The sequence below is a fragment of the Haliotis rufescens genome, unplaced genomic scaffold (assembly GCF_023055435.1).
Source record: "Haliotis rufescens isolate VD_foot unplaced genomic scaffold, xgHalRufe1.0.p SCAF_1, whole genome shotgun sequence".
Classification (NCBI taxonomy): Eukaryota; Metazoa; Mollusca; class Gastropoda; order Lepetellida; family Haliotidae; genus Haliotis; species Haliotis rufescens.
The window spans coordinates 2,003,182-2,023,224 of record NW_025963779.1 but is presented as its reverse complement, the minus strand read 5'-3'; the positions used below and the strand labels follow the sequence as shown (position 1 = coordinate 2,023,224).

Here is a 20,043-nt window from a genome sequence, read left to right as displayed (position 1 = left end):
CTATACTGACTGTCACCACCCCAGTGTAGCGTCAGCCCTGTAGACTGTACGTGTCTGTGTGCCGGCTTCCTCTATACTGACTGTCACCACCCCAGTGTAGCGTCAGCCCTGTAGACTGTACGTATCTGTGAGCCGGCTTCCTCTATACTGACTGTCACCACCCCAGTGTAGCGTCAGCCCTGTAAACTGTACGTATCTGTGAGCCGACTTCCTCTATACTGACTGTCTCCACCCCAGTGTAGCGTCAGCCCTGTAAACTGTACGTATCTGTGAGCCGACTTCCTCTATACTAACTGTCTCCACCCCAGTGTAGCGTCAGCCCTGTAGACTGTACGTATCTGTGAGCCGGCTTCCTCTATACTGACTGTCACCACCCCAGTGTAGCGTCAGCCCTGTAAACTGTACGTATCTGTGAGCCGACTTCCTCTATACTGACTGTCTCCACCCCAGTGTAGCGTCAGCACTGTAGACTGTACGTATCTGTGAGCCGGCTTCCTCTATACTGACTGTCTCCACCCCAGTGTAGCGTCAGCACTGTAGACTGTACGTATCTGTGAGCCGACTTCCTCTATACTGACTGTCACCACCCCAGTGTAGCCTCAGCCCTGTAAACTGTACGTACCTGTGCCGACTGTGCCTGTGTACAACGTATGGAGTCTGTGTACAGCGTATGGTGTCAGTGCATAATGTAGTGAGCCTGTGTACAACGTATGGAGTCTGTGTACAGCGTATGGTGTCTGTGTGCAATGTGGAGCGTGAGTGCAAAATGGATTAGTTGCTATGTTTTGTGTTGGATTGGAAAGAAAAGATTAATATCTTAGTGTATTTTTTACCTCTTCAATCTTACTTTGCATGATACTATCGGATCAAAATGAGCGTCTCAAGGGACGTCATGTCTTTCCTGTACGGTTTCCAGTAAACTTGTATATCATGTCTTCCTGGTAGTGATCCCCCTACTCCAAAAAAGGAAGTGTACACATCATATATCACTGGGCGACACCAGTGCGAACCCATCGATCAGCTGCCTCTCGATCAGCAATGTCCCCTCGCAGATTACAGGGCATGCGGTTTTCAAATTAACACTGACACCTAAGTTTGTTTGGGGAAAATCTATTGGGCAGTCATATACTGCCAACAGATAGTGTTACTGGTCTGTCACACTTAACATCCATCGATCTATTTATCACTGGCCTCCATGTGAATCAACGTTCATATTAAAAATACAGGGATTTGTGACTGGTCTTCAGGCGGGTTGAACCACATGATTTCTAGGGGAAAGGGTTAAAAAAACACAGCTCATAATTTTGTGAAAATAAAAAACTCCATCTGCTTTAAAAAAATATCTCAGCCTCAATAAAAAGTCTCGACCACAATATGGCCATCCTTATCAATACAAAACATTTCGTGAGCAAGTGTGCCTGTAACACTTATTTATTAATAATCATTTCAAATCTTCCGTTTCAAGAGTCCGTAACAGTTTTCGACTGTGATGGGATGTGACCATTAAGCATCATATACCCTCACTTTGAAACTGATAAGCAAAAGAAACGTTACCAATCAACATTGTTTGTTCCCCAAAACAGAACAGGAAGATACTTGTATGGCCAATAGACATGAATTCACAACATCATTCCACGTTACGTTTTGTTTGAGATGCATCAGTTGTGAGGATGAAAGTTTTTTTTGTCGGGATATGCAAGGATGGGGGTTGTTGTAAGGGCTTGCTTTAGCTTTTCAAATCCCTGTTGGCAATTGTTGGACCATTCGAAAGACGCGATGACAGGAAGGTTTGCTACAAATTTATAATACCAAACCAAATCTAAGAAATGACACACGACATGGACATTTTTAGAGGGTTGGATCTGCGTTACTGAATCTATTTTTGAAGTATATCGACATGGATGTCATCTTTGCTGAAGCTATACCCTAAGTAGGTGACTTGTTTTGTTACAATTTTAGAGTGATCCCTGCTTCTTTCATCTTTTGGAATACTGCCTTGAGGTGACTCAAATGTTCCAAAAACGTTTCAGAAAATATTATGTCATCTACATATATTAGTATGTAACTGATCTTTGTGATTGGAGAAATGCATTTGACTGTGTTCTGGGACTTTCAATATTTTTAAAAATGTTTTTGGGAAAAAGAACTCCACGACGTTCATGGATGTTGTTATGGTGCATGGCTAGTTGTGGCGTCGGCCAAGGCGACAATGAAGTATCGCCAGTCTCCCGTCCAGCTGGTGTGCCTATAACGGACCATCAGCCAGGTGACTGTCATTCGGCTACAGCCAATCTCCTTGAAACATGGTCATGCGTTGCTTCTTGACCTATCATACCAATGGCTTGTTCTTTCAGTACCATTAATCTCAGCATGTAATTTGTCACTGTCCAACGGTTTGGGTGTGAAATAGCAGTACGTAATTCCTTTTATATCCATATCTTTGCAGGCTGGCATGCTGCAAGTGCACCAACAGTTTCACTTCAAACTCAAGTTCCACTGATCTTGGTAATGTTTCACGTGCATTACTCAGCAAACTGTTGGGGTTGTCATTTTGTAACACTATTTGGGTTTGGACCCAAGTTCCAAACTTTCAGTTTGGTAATTTTTTAAATTATTTTTTGCTACACATGACTTTTATTTAGTATTATAGAAAATGCTTTATTATACTGCTATTTTAATTGTTCTGTTTCAAAATCACCCACATGTGTACGGTTATTATTTTGTAGTGAACAGTGAGAAAATGTTAGCATTCTTTCCACAGGTTGAATTTGAAATGTGCCGTAAAAGAAAATCTCAGATCTCTTTTCAGAAAAAAATATTTCAGCCCCTATAAATGAAGAAAAGAAAAACATGACTCTACCCCAAAATCCCGGGCTCCCCGCTCAATATCAAATGGCCCGCCCCTAAACACTTACATGAACCAAACAGGGATTTCACCATTGATCTTCAGGTGGATAAACACTCACATCAACGATACAGGCATTAGTCTCTTCTCGACGGTCAACCTCGGCAAACTTGACGTTACATACTGGTACTAAAGTGGTATACTTCACCACATGCATCACCGTAGGCTTTCCTCCACGCCGTGATGTACAGGTTGACGAGGACGAGTGGTATTGTTCACCACAGGGTGACGAGGATCTAAGTGGTATTGTTCGCCACAGGGTGACGAGGACTTAAGTAGTATTGTTCACTAACTGCATCACTGTGGGCGTTCCTCCACGACCTGGTTGATATCAGTGCTAAATTATGAATGTATTTATTGCTTATTAATCACGCACGCAGACATATACATATATGATACATATATAAGGGAAACATCGTGGAAATGAATTTTACTTCATCTATACACATCATTGTGAATTAGAAGTATGAATAAATGTCTTCGTTTTGTATACGTCATTGACCTCATGCCGTGTCCAAGCTTAGGACAACAATCTTTACTCTGTGAAACACCATTGTATCAGCGTATTTTCTGTCTGACTCAGCAATGATCGCTGTATAAGCCATGTCAGATAATGTCATTTGTGGTTGATGGACAAACACGAAGTTTAAGTGTGATCAAGTGGAATATCGTATACATTAAATTTCAACAACTGATCGTGATTACATGTCAAATTTCCCTGCAGTCATCGTTCAGTATTTCAATATTTCATTTGTAAGAAAACCGACTCGTTAGGAACAGCTGGCTCGGTCATTGGGGCATCCAGCGGGTCTGACGGCCTATGGAGAACCTTCTTGCTGATGAACATCTTAGCTATAACAACAGCAGCTGCTGCAGCAATAGCAACACCGCCTAACATGCCGCCGACAATGGCGCCGATCATACCTGCGCTTGGAGCCGTCGTTGTCATAGGTCGTGCGGTCACCGACTGTCCAGTCTTTAGGCGTGTTGGGCGTGTTGTTTCGGCGGTTACTAGGCCATTCATCGTTACTTCTTTGAAAGTTGCCACAGCTATGTTGGATTTATCAGATGCGTGATTGACTTCATCAAAGGTCACCAGGGCAAAACAGACGGTCGTCCAACCCACTGGGGTCTTGATCGTCATCTTCTCTCTGCTGTTGGCCGGTTTAGGCGCCACAGGTCCGGATACCTTTTGGCACGACGAGAATTCTGCGTTCAGTTCGCTAGCAGTTTCTGCGATTCGTATTTCGTATCTGGAAGCTGAAAATTATATTTAGAATACTGATTTACAAAAAGACATAAATCTGCAAGAGTGACAATATAATATAGAAATGTCGTTGGTTCTAGATGGCAGCTAACTCTGTTTGCCTAATCAAAAATTCGAAGTCGGCACACATTCCAAACAAACTGCGCCTGTAGTATCAACTACGTCCAAAAACACTGTATTAGGAACTTGCTTTTGTTACTTTTTATCAATGTAAATTATGTGCAAATGTTGGTTCACCGTCCTCACGAAGCAAGGACTGACTATAAACGTGACTTGTGTTGACAGTTAACTCCCTTGCCTCCGGAAGATGCGGATTTACTTACTGAACCTCAGCCAAACGATTTACAAATGTGGGCCCACCGGTATATATATATATATATATGACGGAAGAGGTGAACCCATATTTCAGAAAATGGTTAAAAGTAAATATTTAGTAAAATGTGGTCCCTCCTATTGCAATCTCTTTAACGGACATAGTTGGTACATCTTTAGAAAAGTACTAATTAAGCAGCCCAAAGAAGCTTTGCAATACATAAATGTAGGTCCACTTTTTTTTAACACCATAAATGACGGTGTAGATGTGATTCAAAATCTTACAAAATGATTATCAGCAAATAATTATCAGTCGCGATTTATATATGTGGTTCATCCTACTACATGAAAAATAAAGCATGAAGAATTGATCATCAACCCTAGTAAACCCACTATGCCAACCTCAGATCAATGTACTTCTGACAGTTGAAAAAGATGATATTGTCAGTCACAAAAAGTACATTGCTGCAAGCTGTTTTTTAGGCTCACCGTCTCAAGTAAATTCCTATCTGGCTTTGAAGATATAGCTGAAAATATAGCTAATAACCTCCCACCCATCCTCGGACACCGGAATGATTTATTGTTGTATTTTATTTCCTTCAACTTCGATAACATTGCTTCTATATAATCCGGAACACAATAAACCAAAATATTCACCAGTGCCAACGTCGAGATCGTCCCCAGGGGCAGTCCAGGTCAAGTTCACTGTTCCAATATTTGCATTGAAAGCGACGACCTTGAGATCGGTGACTATACCAGGGGCATACACGTCTTTTCCAGGTACAAAGCCAGTAACGTCCATGGCACCAGGAGACGTGGTGCGGGTGAAGTTGTCGGCCTCCACAGTTTTAAAAGGGGCTGTGGTATCTGGTAAACACAGACAACAAGGCCACAAGGTTACAGAGGACGCCTTGAGATATAAGGACAATTTACCATTATATTGAAAGTTCAATTGATTCGGTTACAATCTTTCAGCGCTTATTAATGAGTGAGTGCACACATTATGCTCTATTTGAACCACGACACACTGTGGGATCCCATAGACAAAAGAAAAGCAAATACCATATGTGTTGGTTATTATATGAAGAATGACCCACATGCATGAGATATTAGATTGGTTCAAAGCACAAACGAACATACTGGTATGTTGTTTCAAATGTGACATCAGAGATCCATGACTTGAAATGTCCCATTTGTCTCGTAGAGAATTAACGTGCAAAGTTTGGAAATCACATGCAGCATATCGTGATAAGAATAAAGACACTCTGTTGACTGATAGTTATTCTCTTTTTCTTCTTAACTTACAAACTTCTTCATAATGGATTCAATGTAAGTGTTTACGCCTCGGGTATTTACGTGATCATTAAGGCGCAATGTGTGTAGAAATGATGCCCTTAGTGTGGCACAGATACAAACATACTGGGGTATCTGGAGTTGGCCCTCCCGAAGGCAGGACCCCCCTGAAGGAAGTAGCGTGTTTTGTGGGCGATAGTTCTCACGTCCACATCCAGGGAGTACCTCTCGTTGCCGGTGAACTGGGTGAAGTACACAGAATACACCCCGTCATCAGCCTTGTTGTCCGGCACTGGAACACAAGCATGTGACGGCCTCTCTCAATGTAGGGACATAGGATTGCATGGAATATGTTAATATGTATTATAGAAATGTATATTTTGTGGAAAGAACAAGTGAATAAAGTAATGCAGGGACATACGTACGTCTATGCCAGCAAATGTACACAGTGACGTTGCCTCACTTGTATATTAATGAAGCTGGACGATTTGCAACTGATTCCATGTACACACCACCAAAACAGTAAACAAGAGTCATGTCTGAACATGTACTTACACTTTCATGAACTCCGGATCGAACCTGGTCCTGTTATTGGTAGTAACTTAACATTTAAAGTATATATAATACAGGCACCTCGAGGCTGTGTGTCTATTACTTGTATCACCTCCAGAAGCCTCATGGTCAGTATATGTTGCTAGGTTCCTGAGTACCTCTACACAACCGTATACAACACGGCCATGTTAGAAACACACATAGGGACTTTGTGCAACTCCAAGCAAATGCCGTACATACACACCCTACTACCCACACCCTCTCAATAACTACAGAGTACATACACACCCCATTACCCATGCTCTCTCAATAACTACGGATTACATATACACTACAGTTTACATACCCTATTACCCAAAATCTGTTACAAAGACCTATGGTATACTTACACGTCCCCTTGTCCATAGGTTTTAACGTCGCGGGAGGCCCAGATGGTCGTTCCACCGTCACTGTTACATCAGCGTCAACGACGGGGGAATATCCTTTTCGTACACTGACGTAGACGACGGGTTTAGTGGGGTTAGGTCCGGAGAGATCGGCGCCCGTGGAGGACAGCCAGGAAGTGATCTCATAGGGTTGTGTGTGATCCCCAGGTAGTGCCTTCACCACAAGTGTCACTGTGCCAGGCGTCGGGCTCAACAGCGAATAGTGCCATACTCCTGTCTTAATACAGAAACAAATGCAGCTGTCATGCTTGGCTTGGTGATTACAGAAACGGCTCATGATTATATAAGTAATGACGTATGATACCTGCGCTTTCTGGAAGTTGAATCTGACAATGTTGAGTTTGCTGTCGAGGGAATATTCAGGACTAGCTGAGGTATACTTGATGCCAGTAGGGGACGTCAAGGTTACCTAAACACAATAAGGAAATGAATACAACAATCTACATGTAGCTTCTCGTGGCAACCCAGCTTTGTTAAATGACTTGAAGTATGAAGCCGCAAAGGAGGAAACATACTCACTGTCACTGATGCTCCTTGCGGGAGTGTAAAGACAAACATTGTGTCACTCCCAACTGTAGCGTCCATGGTGATGACGTCTTCAACGGGTGTCGTGGGAATTAAAGGCTTAGCTACTCTCATTATCTGAAATTAAACCTGAAATTACGCTGGTTCAGAAACCATAGTCATGGCCTTGAACCTTATCCTCCAAGTTGGCCCTGAACGCAGAAGTTGAAGATATGACTGTTCTATATCAGTTTACTCGAAAGAACAGGATTAAATCGTCACAAAATATATCGTACATATTTGGGTCCATTCCATATACTCCCCGTCTCTGGACACAGACATCTTCACAATGAACAGGTAATGGAAAGGGGGACACTGTCATAGTTAATGCCATAGGAACAAAATCCGGGTATTCTAAGTTTCTGTCCCCTTGAATTTGAGGAAACAAGTGAGACAATGCAGCGCATGGCATAATTTGCTTCAGCCCAAGCTAGGCATCTAACACAATCCAAGCGCAAGAATGTCGAAAAGGAATTAGGGTTGCTTAAGGCTATCGGTCTGACAAACATGCAGGACTAGTAAAAGTCAACTGTGTAAACTTTATTTGTAAACTCTGTCACTTTCTTATTATATTTCACCATTCGACCCAACAACGGCCTTGACATGCTGTCATCATTGATGACATTTACCGACGAGGAATGTATGACTACTTACATGACTTGATTTGAAACGATGTCATCAACGTACCTCAATACGGACCCTGTGGTTACAGATAGATATGTCTTTCATCAATGTCTCGATGACGCTGTCCAGGACGGTGGAGGTGGCGCCCTCTGAGTAGTAGGCGTACTGACCACCTGACAAACAGAAGCAGGCCAGTAAGGAGACCTTGCGTTGCTTAATGAAATATTCCTTAGCAACAACTTCCAATCAATGGAGACAGACAGACAGACAGACAGACTTGCCCCGGTGTAACTTGACTGACCTGTTTCATTGGCTAGTTTCCCTATAGCCACGGCAGCCGCACTACTGTATGCCACTGCATGTACCCGGACTCCTGCTTGGATCAGTTCTCCTTTCACATCAGCTACACGAGGGGATACATTTTCCTCTCCATCTGTGATCAGCACTATCCTGCCTTCCTTTAACGCACCTATACCTTGCAGCATCTGGGGCAACAGTTAGTATTTCATGTGTGAAACCACATTTACAAAAACAACAGTAAGTGGAAGGTACGTCTTTCATCAGCAATAGTTAGACGAATACGAATTTAAATAAGATAAAACATTCAGGTACTTTCATAATTGTATGTTCTGTCTACCAGTTTAGCATGAAGGAGTCCGTTTCCAATCCCGGTACCACCCCCGTAGTCCTGCAGCTTCGGCAGCAGCTGGGACACCCTGTCTCTGTCAGAGGTTGTCGACAACGACGTCAGCGGTATTCTTGTGGACGCAATGGAAGAAAACGTTACCATGCCGACCTTTGTTCCCACGGGGAGGATGTCTCTGATGAGTTTGTCCGCTGTCTGACTTTGTTTGAAGTAGCGGTTGTTCTGAAAGACAACTCAATCTCCATACAGTAATTCGCATAAGATAACATGATACATACAAGACAACAACGGCAGTGAACAATACATGCCTATGGCGTCAAGTGTACCAGAAACAGATACTGTGAGTACCAGAGCTTGGTTTCTGGTAGTTAACATTCATATTTGACAAACGGTATGTTTAGACCAAGAGGGGTGGCTGAAACATTCTGAGCCTAAGTATGATGGACTGCATGTGCATTGATGGAGTTGGTTGTTAATCATTTTTCAACATTATCACAGGTGGAGAACAGTAAAACCTTCTCCTTTGGGAAGAGGTGGAAAGATCAGATGGCCCTGCTCAATTTGCACGAGAGAAAACCTGGACTGTTTCTAATCAGGAGTCAGAAGCCGTAGAACCAAGTGTGTTGAAACCTTTGTCATGCCGAGTTTATTCCTCCGATTGTTCTGAACTCTCCTCTCATGAGAGATGCCTACTCTATTTGCTATGTGACATATGGTGAGTGGTAAAGGAAAGAACATCAAGCCCGAAAGTCGGCATCATGTCTGCATGGATGGCTGTTGGAGATAGTCCTTTCTCTGATTTGATGACAGTACGGTAGTCAATTATGTCCATTTTCATCAAAAGAGAATACCTTTTGGCTTTTATGCCCGCAGAAATGTGCAGCCAGGTTGTGTTTTTGGTCCCAGTGTAGCTTGTAAGCATAGAAAGTGGTGTACTTAACACATGTAAACTGTTAGGGTGTACTATACACCCTTCTTAGTTAGGCTCAGAACTGTTCAACCACCTCTGTATCATTGTCGTCACAACCTAAAACTTACCGATTCCATTGAGCCTGAAAGGTCCAGCACCAGGACAACGGGTCTCCCACAGACCTTCCCCCCAATGTGTGTGGTGGTCTTATCGTTAAACAGGACATTGAATGTAGGTCTTATTTCCGCCTCTGTCCTGTTGACGGGCGGGTTGGCTCCTCCTGCGAAGTCTGGGTTCTCCAAGATAATGTCCCAGGTGCCCCTCCCCCTACACATCTTGTTATGCTGGTTCGGGGCCAGGTCGTTGTGGAGGTAATCCGGGTCATTGGAATTACTCTCACAAAATGTAGTTACCTGCACATTAAAAAGCCAGATAGTTTGGAAAGTTAGTCCACCCGATCCATAACTCACAAGTGATGGAATTAATGCATGAGTACCACTGCTGTTTATGTAACATACCTTGAATATAGTCTTTACATAGTCTTACAAGCCAGTAAACATTACAAATACCAATTAATATTCTGCAGAAGAAACGATACCACCTGTTTGCAACGACATAAAAGAAAAACTAAACAATGCAGAAGTTTAGGATTGGTGTTATGCTTTTGAGAAATCCTTTCACAACATCTGTACAAAAATTTCATTTCAATAAAATCTGTACAACCAATATGACAAGCCTTTAAAGATGGGTTGGGTCGAAAAATAAACATTTCGTTAGAGCACTGATCACAGAAACAACGGGAAATGTCACACCACACGTCTCAAAGTCAAGTCAGTAGTGGGTATGTCCACCGTGAGCATCAATACATGCCAGAACACGCCTACGGACTGATGACGTCAAACGTCTGATGACGTTGGGAGTGATGCGTTGTCATTCCTCGAGGAGACATAGTTCCAAGTCCTGGACGTTGACTGGAGGCACACGGCGACGTCGGATTTGCCGATCGAGGTGGTCCCATAAGTGCTCGATGGGATTCATGTCCGATGAACATGCGGGCCATGGCAAAACCTGTACGTTGGCGTTGGCAAGGAAGTTCTGTGTCAATCTTGCTGTGTGTGGCCTTGCATTGTCATGTTGAAAAAGGAGTCCACGAGTCTGTTGCTGAATAAAGGGCACCACAACAGGCCGTAGGATGTCATCAAGATAACGCTGTGCATTCAGGTTTCCAAGAATTACGACAAGAATCGTCACATATGCCACCCCAAACCAATAACCCTCCACCTTCAAACGGCCGGACCTGTTGGATACAGTTAGGCGCCAAACGTTCACCAAATGGTCGGTATACAAGCTGCCTTCCATCGTTTCTGAAGATGAGGAATCTGCTCTCATCAGAGAACATAACACGTGCCCAGTCCCGCCGTTGCCAACGTCGAACTCGCCTGGCCCAGATCAGTCTGTTGTTCCGGTGTCGAGGCGTCAGGAGCGGTCCGCGGTAGGGATGACGTGGCCGGATACCATACTGCCGTAGTCTCCTGTAGACGGTCTGTCAACTGATCCTGTGTCCCAGTGCTGTAGCCGCCGTGGACGTCGCTGTTACGGTGCGGTTCCTCAGGTGTATTACCCGGATGTAACGATCTTCACGGGGCGTGGTTACTCGTGGTCTTCCACTCCTGGGCCTGTCTGACGTCTGACCCGTCTGACGTAACCGCTGCATTAACCTGGTGATAGTGATGCGTGCGCAGCCCAACCTTCTGGCGACGTCGACGTGTGACGCTCCTTGTTGGACCATTCCAACGGCTCTCTCTCTCTCGATGGCTGTCAAACGTGGCATATCTTGTGTTCTTTTTGTTGCTGTGATATCAACGTGTCTGATCAGCCGTTTTATACAGTTTTTTCTGCACGTGCAGAACGTGCTAGAGAGGGAAATGTCACTTTCACGAAATTAACGTTTTTTCCCGGAAGTGATCACGTGTTCCCGGTATTTTTTATCGACTATGCTGTGTTTGGGATGTGCAATACGAATTGGCATGTTTTCATACTAGACAATTCACTTAGTAAAAAAACTTTTTTAAAATAAGTTGGTATCGTTTCTTTTGGACACTAGCTACCTTCATGTTACAATCATAAATGAACACTAAAATAACAACATAACGCTCTCCACAGAAACATTTGGAAGATATTCATTACAACAATCGTGAAATTATCAACACAGCCCAAAACAATCTTTACACATTCAGTTGCGTGGTGTCAGTGCAGCATATTCAAATGTTAATGTAACATCAAATCTTATGAATACTGACACATTAATTGTTAATAAGAATGACGTTTCTACTTGTATCCAATCCAATTACTTGCAGCAATAAACCCACAGAGATTCCAGACACCCAGTTCCCAGGCATGCAGCATATTACACAAATTCACGACATTTGTAAAGCACAAACTCCCCTTTACATCTGGAAGGTACTGATACCTACAGTCGTTCACTGGGACATAAATTACATCAGTAGAAATGTAAAGATCAACAGTACGCAGTAACAGCCAACAGGTGTCATCTCTGATTTTCAGTGGTCCATTCATATAATTTTCACACCTATTTTGCCCTTACGCCAAATATTTATCTGTTTTGGCGAATAATCTAGACTAATTATTTTTTGGCAACGAAAATTGATATTTGCATATGAATAATGAAACTCAAAGAACAACATAAGATATATAGATAGTAAAGAAAACACGTCATGAAACAAAGGACAATGTGTACATGTACTGGAGAACGTCTGAATACAAAAGGACACCGAAAACTAAAGGGAAACATTCCCAATAAGAACGCCAGATGGCGCTGTGATTTGTTCAAGATTCCGAGTTAGATCGGCTTATTCCGCTGTGTATATAATGCATGCAGCCCACAACCCCAATATCGGGTCGTGCACCCACTGTGTGACATCATGTACATGTTGCGATGGTAACACACTTTTTGTCATCGTCGCCGAGACGCAGCCAAACATTTAATAGTCTATTCGTTACATTTGGCTGTGATAGCGTACTGTTGGCCTTCATTTTACCGAATAATAAATAAATGACATGTTTCATATCACAAAATATGTCTATACAAAGGTATATGTATTGCATGCCCCATGATCCAAATTGAGCGGGGATGGGGGGGATCCGGAACTGTAGTATTTTGAGTGAGTATTTTGATATTTTGGAACCCTCCCTTTTAAAATTGTTGGATCCGGCCTTGTTACTGCTTACCGATTTGACAAAGAGGTCATTCATGATGGACGCCCTGGCGGAGTTCCCGTCTATGTCCGTCAGGAAGTAGCAGTCGCTCCCCGGCAGGTGCGTCGCCGGATCGACGGTGCAGTTCCCTTGAGGGTGACCTTTGATGGAGTTTGTACACCCAGTTGGCATCAAGGTGTCGTCATCCAAGTAGAAGTTGGGGAATTCCGCGGTGTTCAGTCCATACTCATCAAACACTCCGTAACGGAGATGCGCGAATTCGTGGACGAGCGTCCGACCTGCAGAGCGTATTCCAAGCGTTTGTTTGTTATTTTATGAATTCATTATTTCCTTAATTATCCAATCAAATTCACATGTCTACTTGGCCATATGGTAAACAGTATGGCATAAGAGAAACCTGTACGTAATAACATTTTACATGCTACATAATGTCTATACAACAGCATTCTATACAACAGCATCCCCCCCCCCAACAGCATTTCTCTCCCCCAACAGCATTTCCCTCCCCCCACAAACAGCATCCGTCCCCTAAACAGCAACATCCGCCACCAACATCATCCGCCCACACAACAGCATCCGCCCATACAACAGCATCCGCCATACAGCAGAGTCTGCCCATCCAAGAGCGTCTGCCAAGCACTTGTCAATTCACCAGTGTCTGCCTATACAACAGACCCTGCCCATCTTCCATCATTGAGTGTTGACGTTAAACTTTGCAATGACAATGTCGCGAGATGAAGACCGATGGCCACCTACCTCCCTCGCCCCAGTTGGTGAGCCTGTAGTGAGGGTTGAGGATATACTCCGGGGTGAGGTGGATGTACTCCCCGGGGTCGCCACACCCAGCGGGCTGCTCCGTGTAGGGGTTGTTCCCATAAACTGGGGACGCCTGGTCAATTCGGATATCTGCCTCTTCAAATGTCTCATCCTTCGCATTGGCCCAAGCTGGCTGTTTAGACCACGTGCCCGGGATAAGGAACGTGACACTACCTATGTAGGAGCGCTTCCTAGTTGCCTTGTACAGTGCGGAGGACGCATCGCTGATAATGCTCTGTAAGAAATACATGACGATCATATCATATGAAGTGCCTTCCACCTTTGTTTTTCTTCTGTGTTCTGAAGTTGCAAATTTTCTTGATTTTATTCTGCGTTCTGTACACATAGAACGGTGCATGGCAGATGTCAAGCTTTGACGAAATATGGATACTAGTTCAGCCCGTAGAAATAAACCCCAGTTTATTTAAATTCAAAAGGCATTGCCCTGCCATCTGTTTTAGTGACTATGAATTTAACAGTCAGGGTGAACCAGCTCAGACTGACAGTGCTGTAAGCGGTTTATTGTTGTTAGGGACACGCCCTAGGCACGACTCATGACATGTCGAAGTTGGTTAGTCTACTGGTTTTACCCACCCTCCTCCCCGGTGGTTTATGTTTTCAATTGGACATTTGTCTTTATTAAATGACCTCTACTCCCAAGAGGAATTGTTTGTTTTCCTTTTCAGGCCCGTATGACACTGGTGCTATTCTCTGTTTGATTTCCTGTTGGTTCTTTCAAGATGATTGCAATGTTCGGGGACTACTGGCCCATCAACCAAGGATCGGACGATGGAGTTTAAAATGTGGAATTACAAGGGGTGTTCATTAAAGATTTCCCCTAAACCACTTAGGGTTATCATATTTGGTTGAAATTTCACATGTGTAATGATACGTGTATCTTTTGGTTATGTCTGAATTTGCAGCACCGAACTATAAATCTTACCACTTTCACAGGTGTTATGATCGAGTAGGGTGTGACAATGGAGCCAGTAGAATACGGAGCAGTGATTAGGTTTTTTTATATTTGAAAGGTCGCACACCAAAAGAAACTTCCGATGAAATGAAAGCAACTTATGGGGAAGATGCCCCATCATATGATGTTGTTAAACACTGGCATCGCCAGTTCAAGTGTGGTCGGACATCTGTGGAAACAGCTGCCATTCCTGGTCGCCCCAATTCAGCCATTGATGAGGACACTATCCATCAAGTGGTGACCGCCATTTTGGCAGACCGACGTATAACTGTTCGCCAGTTAGCACAAGATGTCAAGATCAGTGTAGGGTCTGTGGAAAAAATCATCCATGACAATTTGAACATGCATAAGGTGTCTGCACGATGGATTCCAAGGTTGCTCATACCTGTCCAAAAGCAGGAACGAGTCAATTGCTCAAAGGATCTTTTGGACATGTGCCCAAAAAACCAGGCAAACTTTTTTGACAGACTTTTCACACAGAATGAAACATGGGTCCATCACTATGATCCTGAGACTTAAGTTCAGTCGATGCAATGGAAGCATGTGGAGTCACCACCCCCAAAGAAGGCACGTGTCCAACCCTCTGCAGGCAAGGTCATGCTCACGGTGTTTTGGGACCAGCACGGAGTTGTGATGATGGATTTCTTGGCAAAGGGTACCACAATTACTGGAGCTTATTATGCTTCACTGCTGTGGAAATTGCGGGACGCTATCAAGTTTAAGAGCCGTGGCATGCTGACCTAGGGTGTCTGTCTCCTGCAAGACAATGCTCCAGTACACAACTCTCATGTTGCCCAGACAGAAGCGCGGTCCTGTGGCTATGAAATCCTTGCACCATCTGACTTCCACCTCTTTCCAACCATGAAGTCATTTTTGAAGGGAAAACGTTTCACAGATGATGAAACACTGATTTCAGAAGTCAAGTCCTGGTTTGAGACGCAAAATGAGGGCTTTTACAAGCGAGGTCTCCATAGTTGCATAAAACGATGGGAGAAGTGTGTGTCAAGATCACAAATAATCTTGTATGTATAAATTATATGTTAGTACTTCAGATAGATGTATTATGGTATGGTTACATTAGTATATTAAGCTTAGCGGGTTGTTTTTAGATATTGTCAGGTAATACTATGGGAACAAGTTAGGTTCAGGGAAGCGTGACTGGGTACGGGTGATAGCTGGGGAGTTAATTGGTGTAACAATAGGGAGGTCAGTGGTAGCTTGGGCTTTGGGGTCAGTTTAAATAGCGGGGCAGGGTAATAATTTGTACAGTCAGCCAGAATCAGTATGGTCATGTAGTGTTAGTATTGTTAGAAGTAGATTATTAGTATTAGGATAGTGTACCGTAATAGTTGTATTGTTAGTAGTAGATAGTTGTATTATTAGTTCTAGTCATTTGTACTGTTAGTATTAAGATATTAGTATTAGTAGTAGATGGTAATGATTTGGTATTTGTTTGAATTTAAATATTGTTATTGGGTTTTAAAATTAACTTAAGGGAGGGAATAAATCTTTATTACAACTTCATTTGTGTTTGTGGTTGATTCAATACGTGACACTGTGTAACTCTTGGTGGTTCCTATGTGGAGAATGACTAATACCTATGCCAAGTTTCATTCCACTAGGTCCATCGGAAGTGGGTCAGGGGAAATCTTCAACACCCCTCGTAGGCATCAAGACTTGTTTGTTTTGTTTATCGCTGCTGTCAGCTTATGATGGTGGTCTGTATATAATCGAATCTGGACCAAACAATCCAGTGATTACCATCATGAGCATGGATCGACGTGATTTGGATACGACGAAAACCATTAACAAAATCAGCGAGTCTCACCACCCGATCCCGTTAGTTGCCTTTTACGACAAGAATGGTTTGCTGAAGATCGATTCTAACACGGGGAGGCATCAAGACAGGTAGGTAGGTAGCTGTAAAGATAAATACAGACACAAACAGATATATGTCCACGGAAAAGAATAAACAAGGTCACCCTGAGAGAGGTGGGCGCACAGATGAGCATCTGTGTAGGATGACGGACAGGCAAACAAACAAGGCCACACTGAGAGAGGTGAGCGTACAGATAGGCGTACAGATGGCCATGGAGTGAGGGAATAGACAGCCAAAACAAATATTAGCCTCGGGACATGTTCGAAATATTTTCTTAAAAGAAGAAATGTACACCTTGCTTACCTTTATCTCGGAGATGAGGGTGAGGTTCTCTGACACGCTGTCCGTCATCTCACCCTTGCTTACCTTCATCTCGGAGATAAGGATGAGGTTCTCTGGCACGCTGTCCGTTATCCTACACCTTGCTTACCTTCATCTCGGAGATGAGGGTGAGGTTCTCTGACACGCTGTCCGTCATCTCACTCTTGCTTACCTTCATCTCGGAGATGAGGGTGAGGTTCTCTGACACGCTGTCCGTTACCCTACACCTTGCTTACCTTCATCTCGGAGATGAGTGTGAGGTTCTCTGGCACGCTGTCCGTCATCCTACACCTTGCTTACCTTCATCTCGGAGATGAGGGTGAGGTTCTCTGGCACGCTGTCGTGAATGGCTACAACGAGGTTGTCATATTTGTTGTTGTGGATGTTGAGGAGGGTGCTTCCAGTCGCGGAGAGTTGGAGAAACAGGAGGGCAATCAGCACGGCTGCTGAAGACATGACCCTGGGGGACAGAACACATGACCTGTCTGAGGAGACCATAGTAAATATACAGCCAGTGGTGGTGGCGCAAGGGCGCAACTGCTTGATACAGTGCGGGACACATTGGTTGCAAATATACCCGGAAGAAACAGCATATCTTATACAATCGGTCACATAGGTATTTCTTCAACCTTGTATTGGTCTACACCATGGGTGTCAACGTGATTGCTTTCATGAGATATACACCATGGAAAATATAATCCGTGTACATTCAATGGAAATAGTCATTTGTTTTGAATGGAATCTTTTTTTCATTTTGTAACAAAGCACAATTATTTTTGTTAACAAAGTGCCATACTCGTTTTGAAATACGGAAACAGAAATAGATTATTTAGTGCCATGTTTTGTAGCTGCTCCACGGCGATAGTATCTTGACTAACTTTCACTTGATCCCTGCTTCTTTCACGGTCTTTGTATCCCATGATGTGACCATCTACAGGAACATACAGTGGTATCCTATGATGTGACCATCTACAGGAACATACAGTGGTATCCTTTGATGTGACCATCTACAGGAACATACAGTGGTATCCTATGATGTGACCATCTACGGGAACAAACAGTGGTATCCTATGATGTGACCATCTACAGGAACATACAGCGGTATCCCATGATGTGACCATCTACAGGAACATACAGTGGTATCCTTTGATGTGACCATCTACGGGAACAAACAGTGGTATCCTATGATGTGACCATCTACAGAAACATACAGCGGTATCCCATGATGTGACCATCTACAGGAACATACAGTGGTATCCTATGATGTGACCATCTACAGGAACATACAGTGGTATCCTATGATGTGACCATCTACAGGAACATACAGTGGTATCCTATGATGTGACCATCTACAGGAACATACAGTGGTATCCTATGATGTGACCATCTACAGGAACATACAGCGGTATCCCATGATGTGACCATCTACAGAAACATACAGCGGTATCCCATGATGTGACCATCTACAGGAACATACAGTGGTATCCTATGATGTGACCATCTACAGGAACATACAGTGGTATCCTATGATGTGACCATCTACAGGAACATACAGTGGTATCCTATGATGTGACCATCTACAGGAACATATAGTGTTCTTGTACCAATTGCCTCACGTGTATAGGTTTAATGGCCAAAGTGAGATGTCAGATTTGTAGATTCCGTAAACAGGAAATAGTTCTCAAAAGACAGAAGAAATTCCTATGAACTACATTACATTGCCTTATACTCAAACATCGGAATGAATGTGACTTCGTGATATTAAGTCAAGTTTGCATATCGCTCTGCACTGGGAACAAAGCATACATACCCCATGACTCGGCTCCGTTATGGATCGTACTATGTGTTTTCAGGGAACGAAATTTCAGGGCCTTTGATAACACAGTACGGCATGCTTAAAGGATTATCCATTGACACATGCAGCTTAGCCAACAGTAAAATCGATGAAGGCAACTAGTACAACCTGAAAAAGAAAATCATAAATAACCAGTGAACATGATTCAATTGAGAGAAAAAAACGCCTTCACGTTATCTGCCTCGGTGGTGTCGACTTAGGCCGTCAACGGGGGATTACCAGGAGAGCAACACTATCAACGACAGAAACAAAACATGTTTCAGAATGCCATGACACTCTTCTGATAACGTCTGTCATTGTTTAAATGTATTTTGTATTTCATACCATAACACATGTCATTATACAACAATAGTTCCAGGTGCGGTGAGGCAGCCTTGTGAGTACATTGTGTGAAGCCCCTGTCTGGCCCTCCCGCCGTGAGCTTGCTGGAATGTTGCTAAAAGCGGCGTTAATTCATATTCATTCACGTGTGTTCATCTTTATGTTCGAAATAGTAATACGAGAGGTAGGCAAACATTCCTAATTTTCCAATGGAGTTAACTGAAATTAAACAACCATGGATCTTCCCGTTACTGTAAGCGTTATATGTCCGTCAGGGCGACATTAAGTTTCTGAAGCGTATTGGGTATAGGTTGCATGAAACCACGTGGATACCCAGGCCAGCGAGGCAATATTCCAGCTGACGGCGGCCTGTAAATAATCGAGTCTGGACCAGACAATCCAGTGACTGACGTCATTCACATCGATCCACGCAATTGGGATCGATGACATGCATCAACCAAGTCAGAGAACCTGACCACCCGATCCCGTTAGTCGCATCTTACGACAAGCAGAGTCGCCTTTACAGCAAGCATGGGTTGCTGAAGAGCTATTCTACCCCGGATGTATTCACGGATAGGTCTAAAACATCACTTTCCTCCCACATCAAACTTATATGTCACGATATAACTGTATAACATGTGAAGGGAACTATCACGACATATGAGGGGAATATAGGGTGATTTGTAAAGCCACACTCAGCAATATTCCAGCTATATGACGGTGATCTGTGAATAATCGAGTCTGGACCAGATAATCTAGTGATTGACATCATGAGCATCGATCCACGCTATTGGGATACGATGAAATGCATCAACTAAGTCAGCGAGCCTGAACACTCGATCCCATATGTCGCGTTTTACGGAAAGAATGGGTTACTGAAAACCTATTCTACCCAAGATCTTCACGTGTCTCGGGACATGTTAATAGGAATATAGCGACATGTGAAGAGGAATATAGCGACATGTGAAATGGAATATGGGGACGTGTGAAGGGGAATATAGGGACATGTGAGGCGAAATATAGGAACGTGTGAAGGGGAATATAGGGACATGTGAAGGGGAATATAGGGACATGTGAAGGGAAAAATAGGGACACGTGAAGGGAAATATAGGAACGTGTCAA

General features: G+C 43.4%; 1 protein-coding gene across 1 annotated transcript; it reads right to left on the bottom strand.

Moving 5' to 3' along the window:
• Nucleotides 1–3,480: 3,480 nt before the first annotated feature.
• LOC124147039 (calcium-activated chloride channel regulator 3A-1-like) lies at nt 3,481–18,655 on the bottom strand. Its single transcript, XM_048395193.1, has 14 exons — nt 18,556–18,655; nt 17,046–17,205; nt 13,513–13,807; nt 12,769–13,034; nt 9,648–9,932; nt 8,601–8,831; nt 8,265–8,448; nt 8,027–8,136; nt 7,295–7,417; nt 7,080–7,184; nt 6,719–6,992; nt 5,905–6,069; nt 5,142–5,351; nt 3,481–4,165 (listed from the first exon to the last, which is right to left on the bottom strand). The coding sequence occupies exons 1-14, from the start codon at nt 18,558–18,560 to the stop codon at nt 3,645–3,647; spliced, it is 2,934 nt and encodes a 977-aa protein (XP_048251150.1). The 5' UTR covers nt 18,561–18,655; the 3' UTR covers nt 3,481–3,644.
• Nucleotides 18,656–20,043: the final 1,388 nt, after the last annotated feature.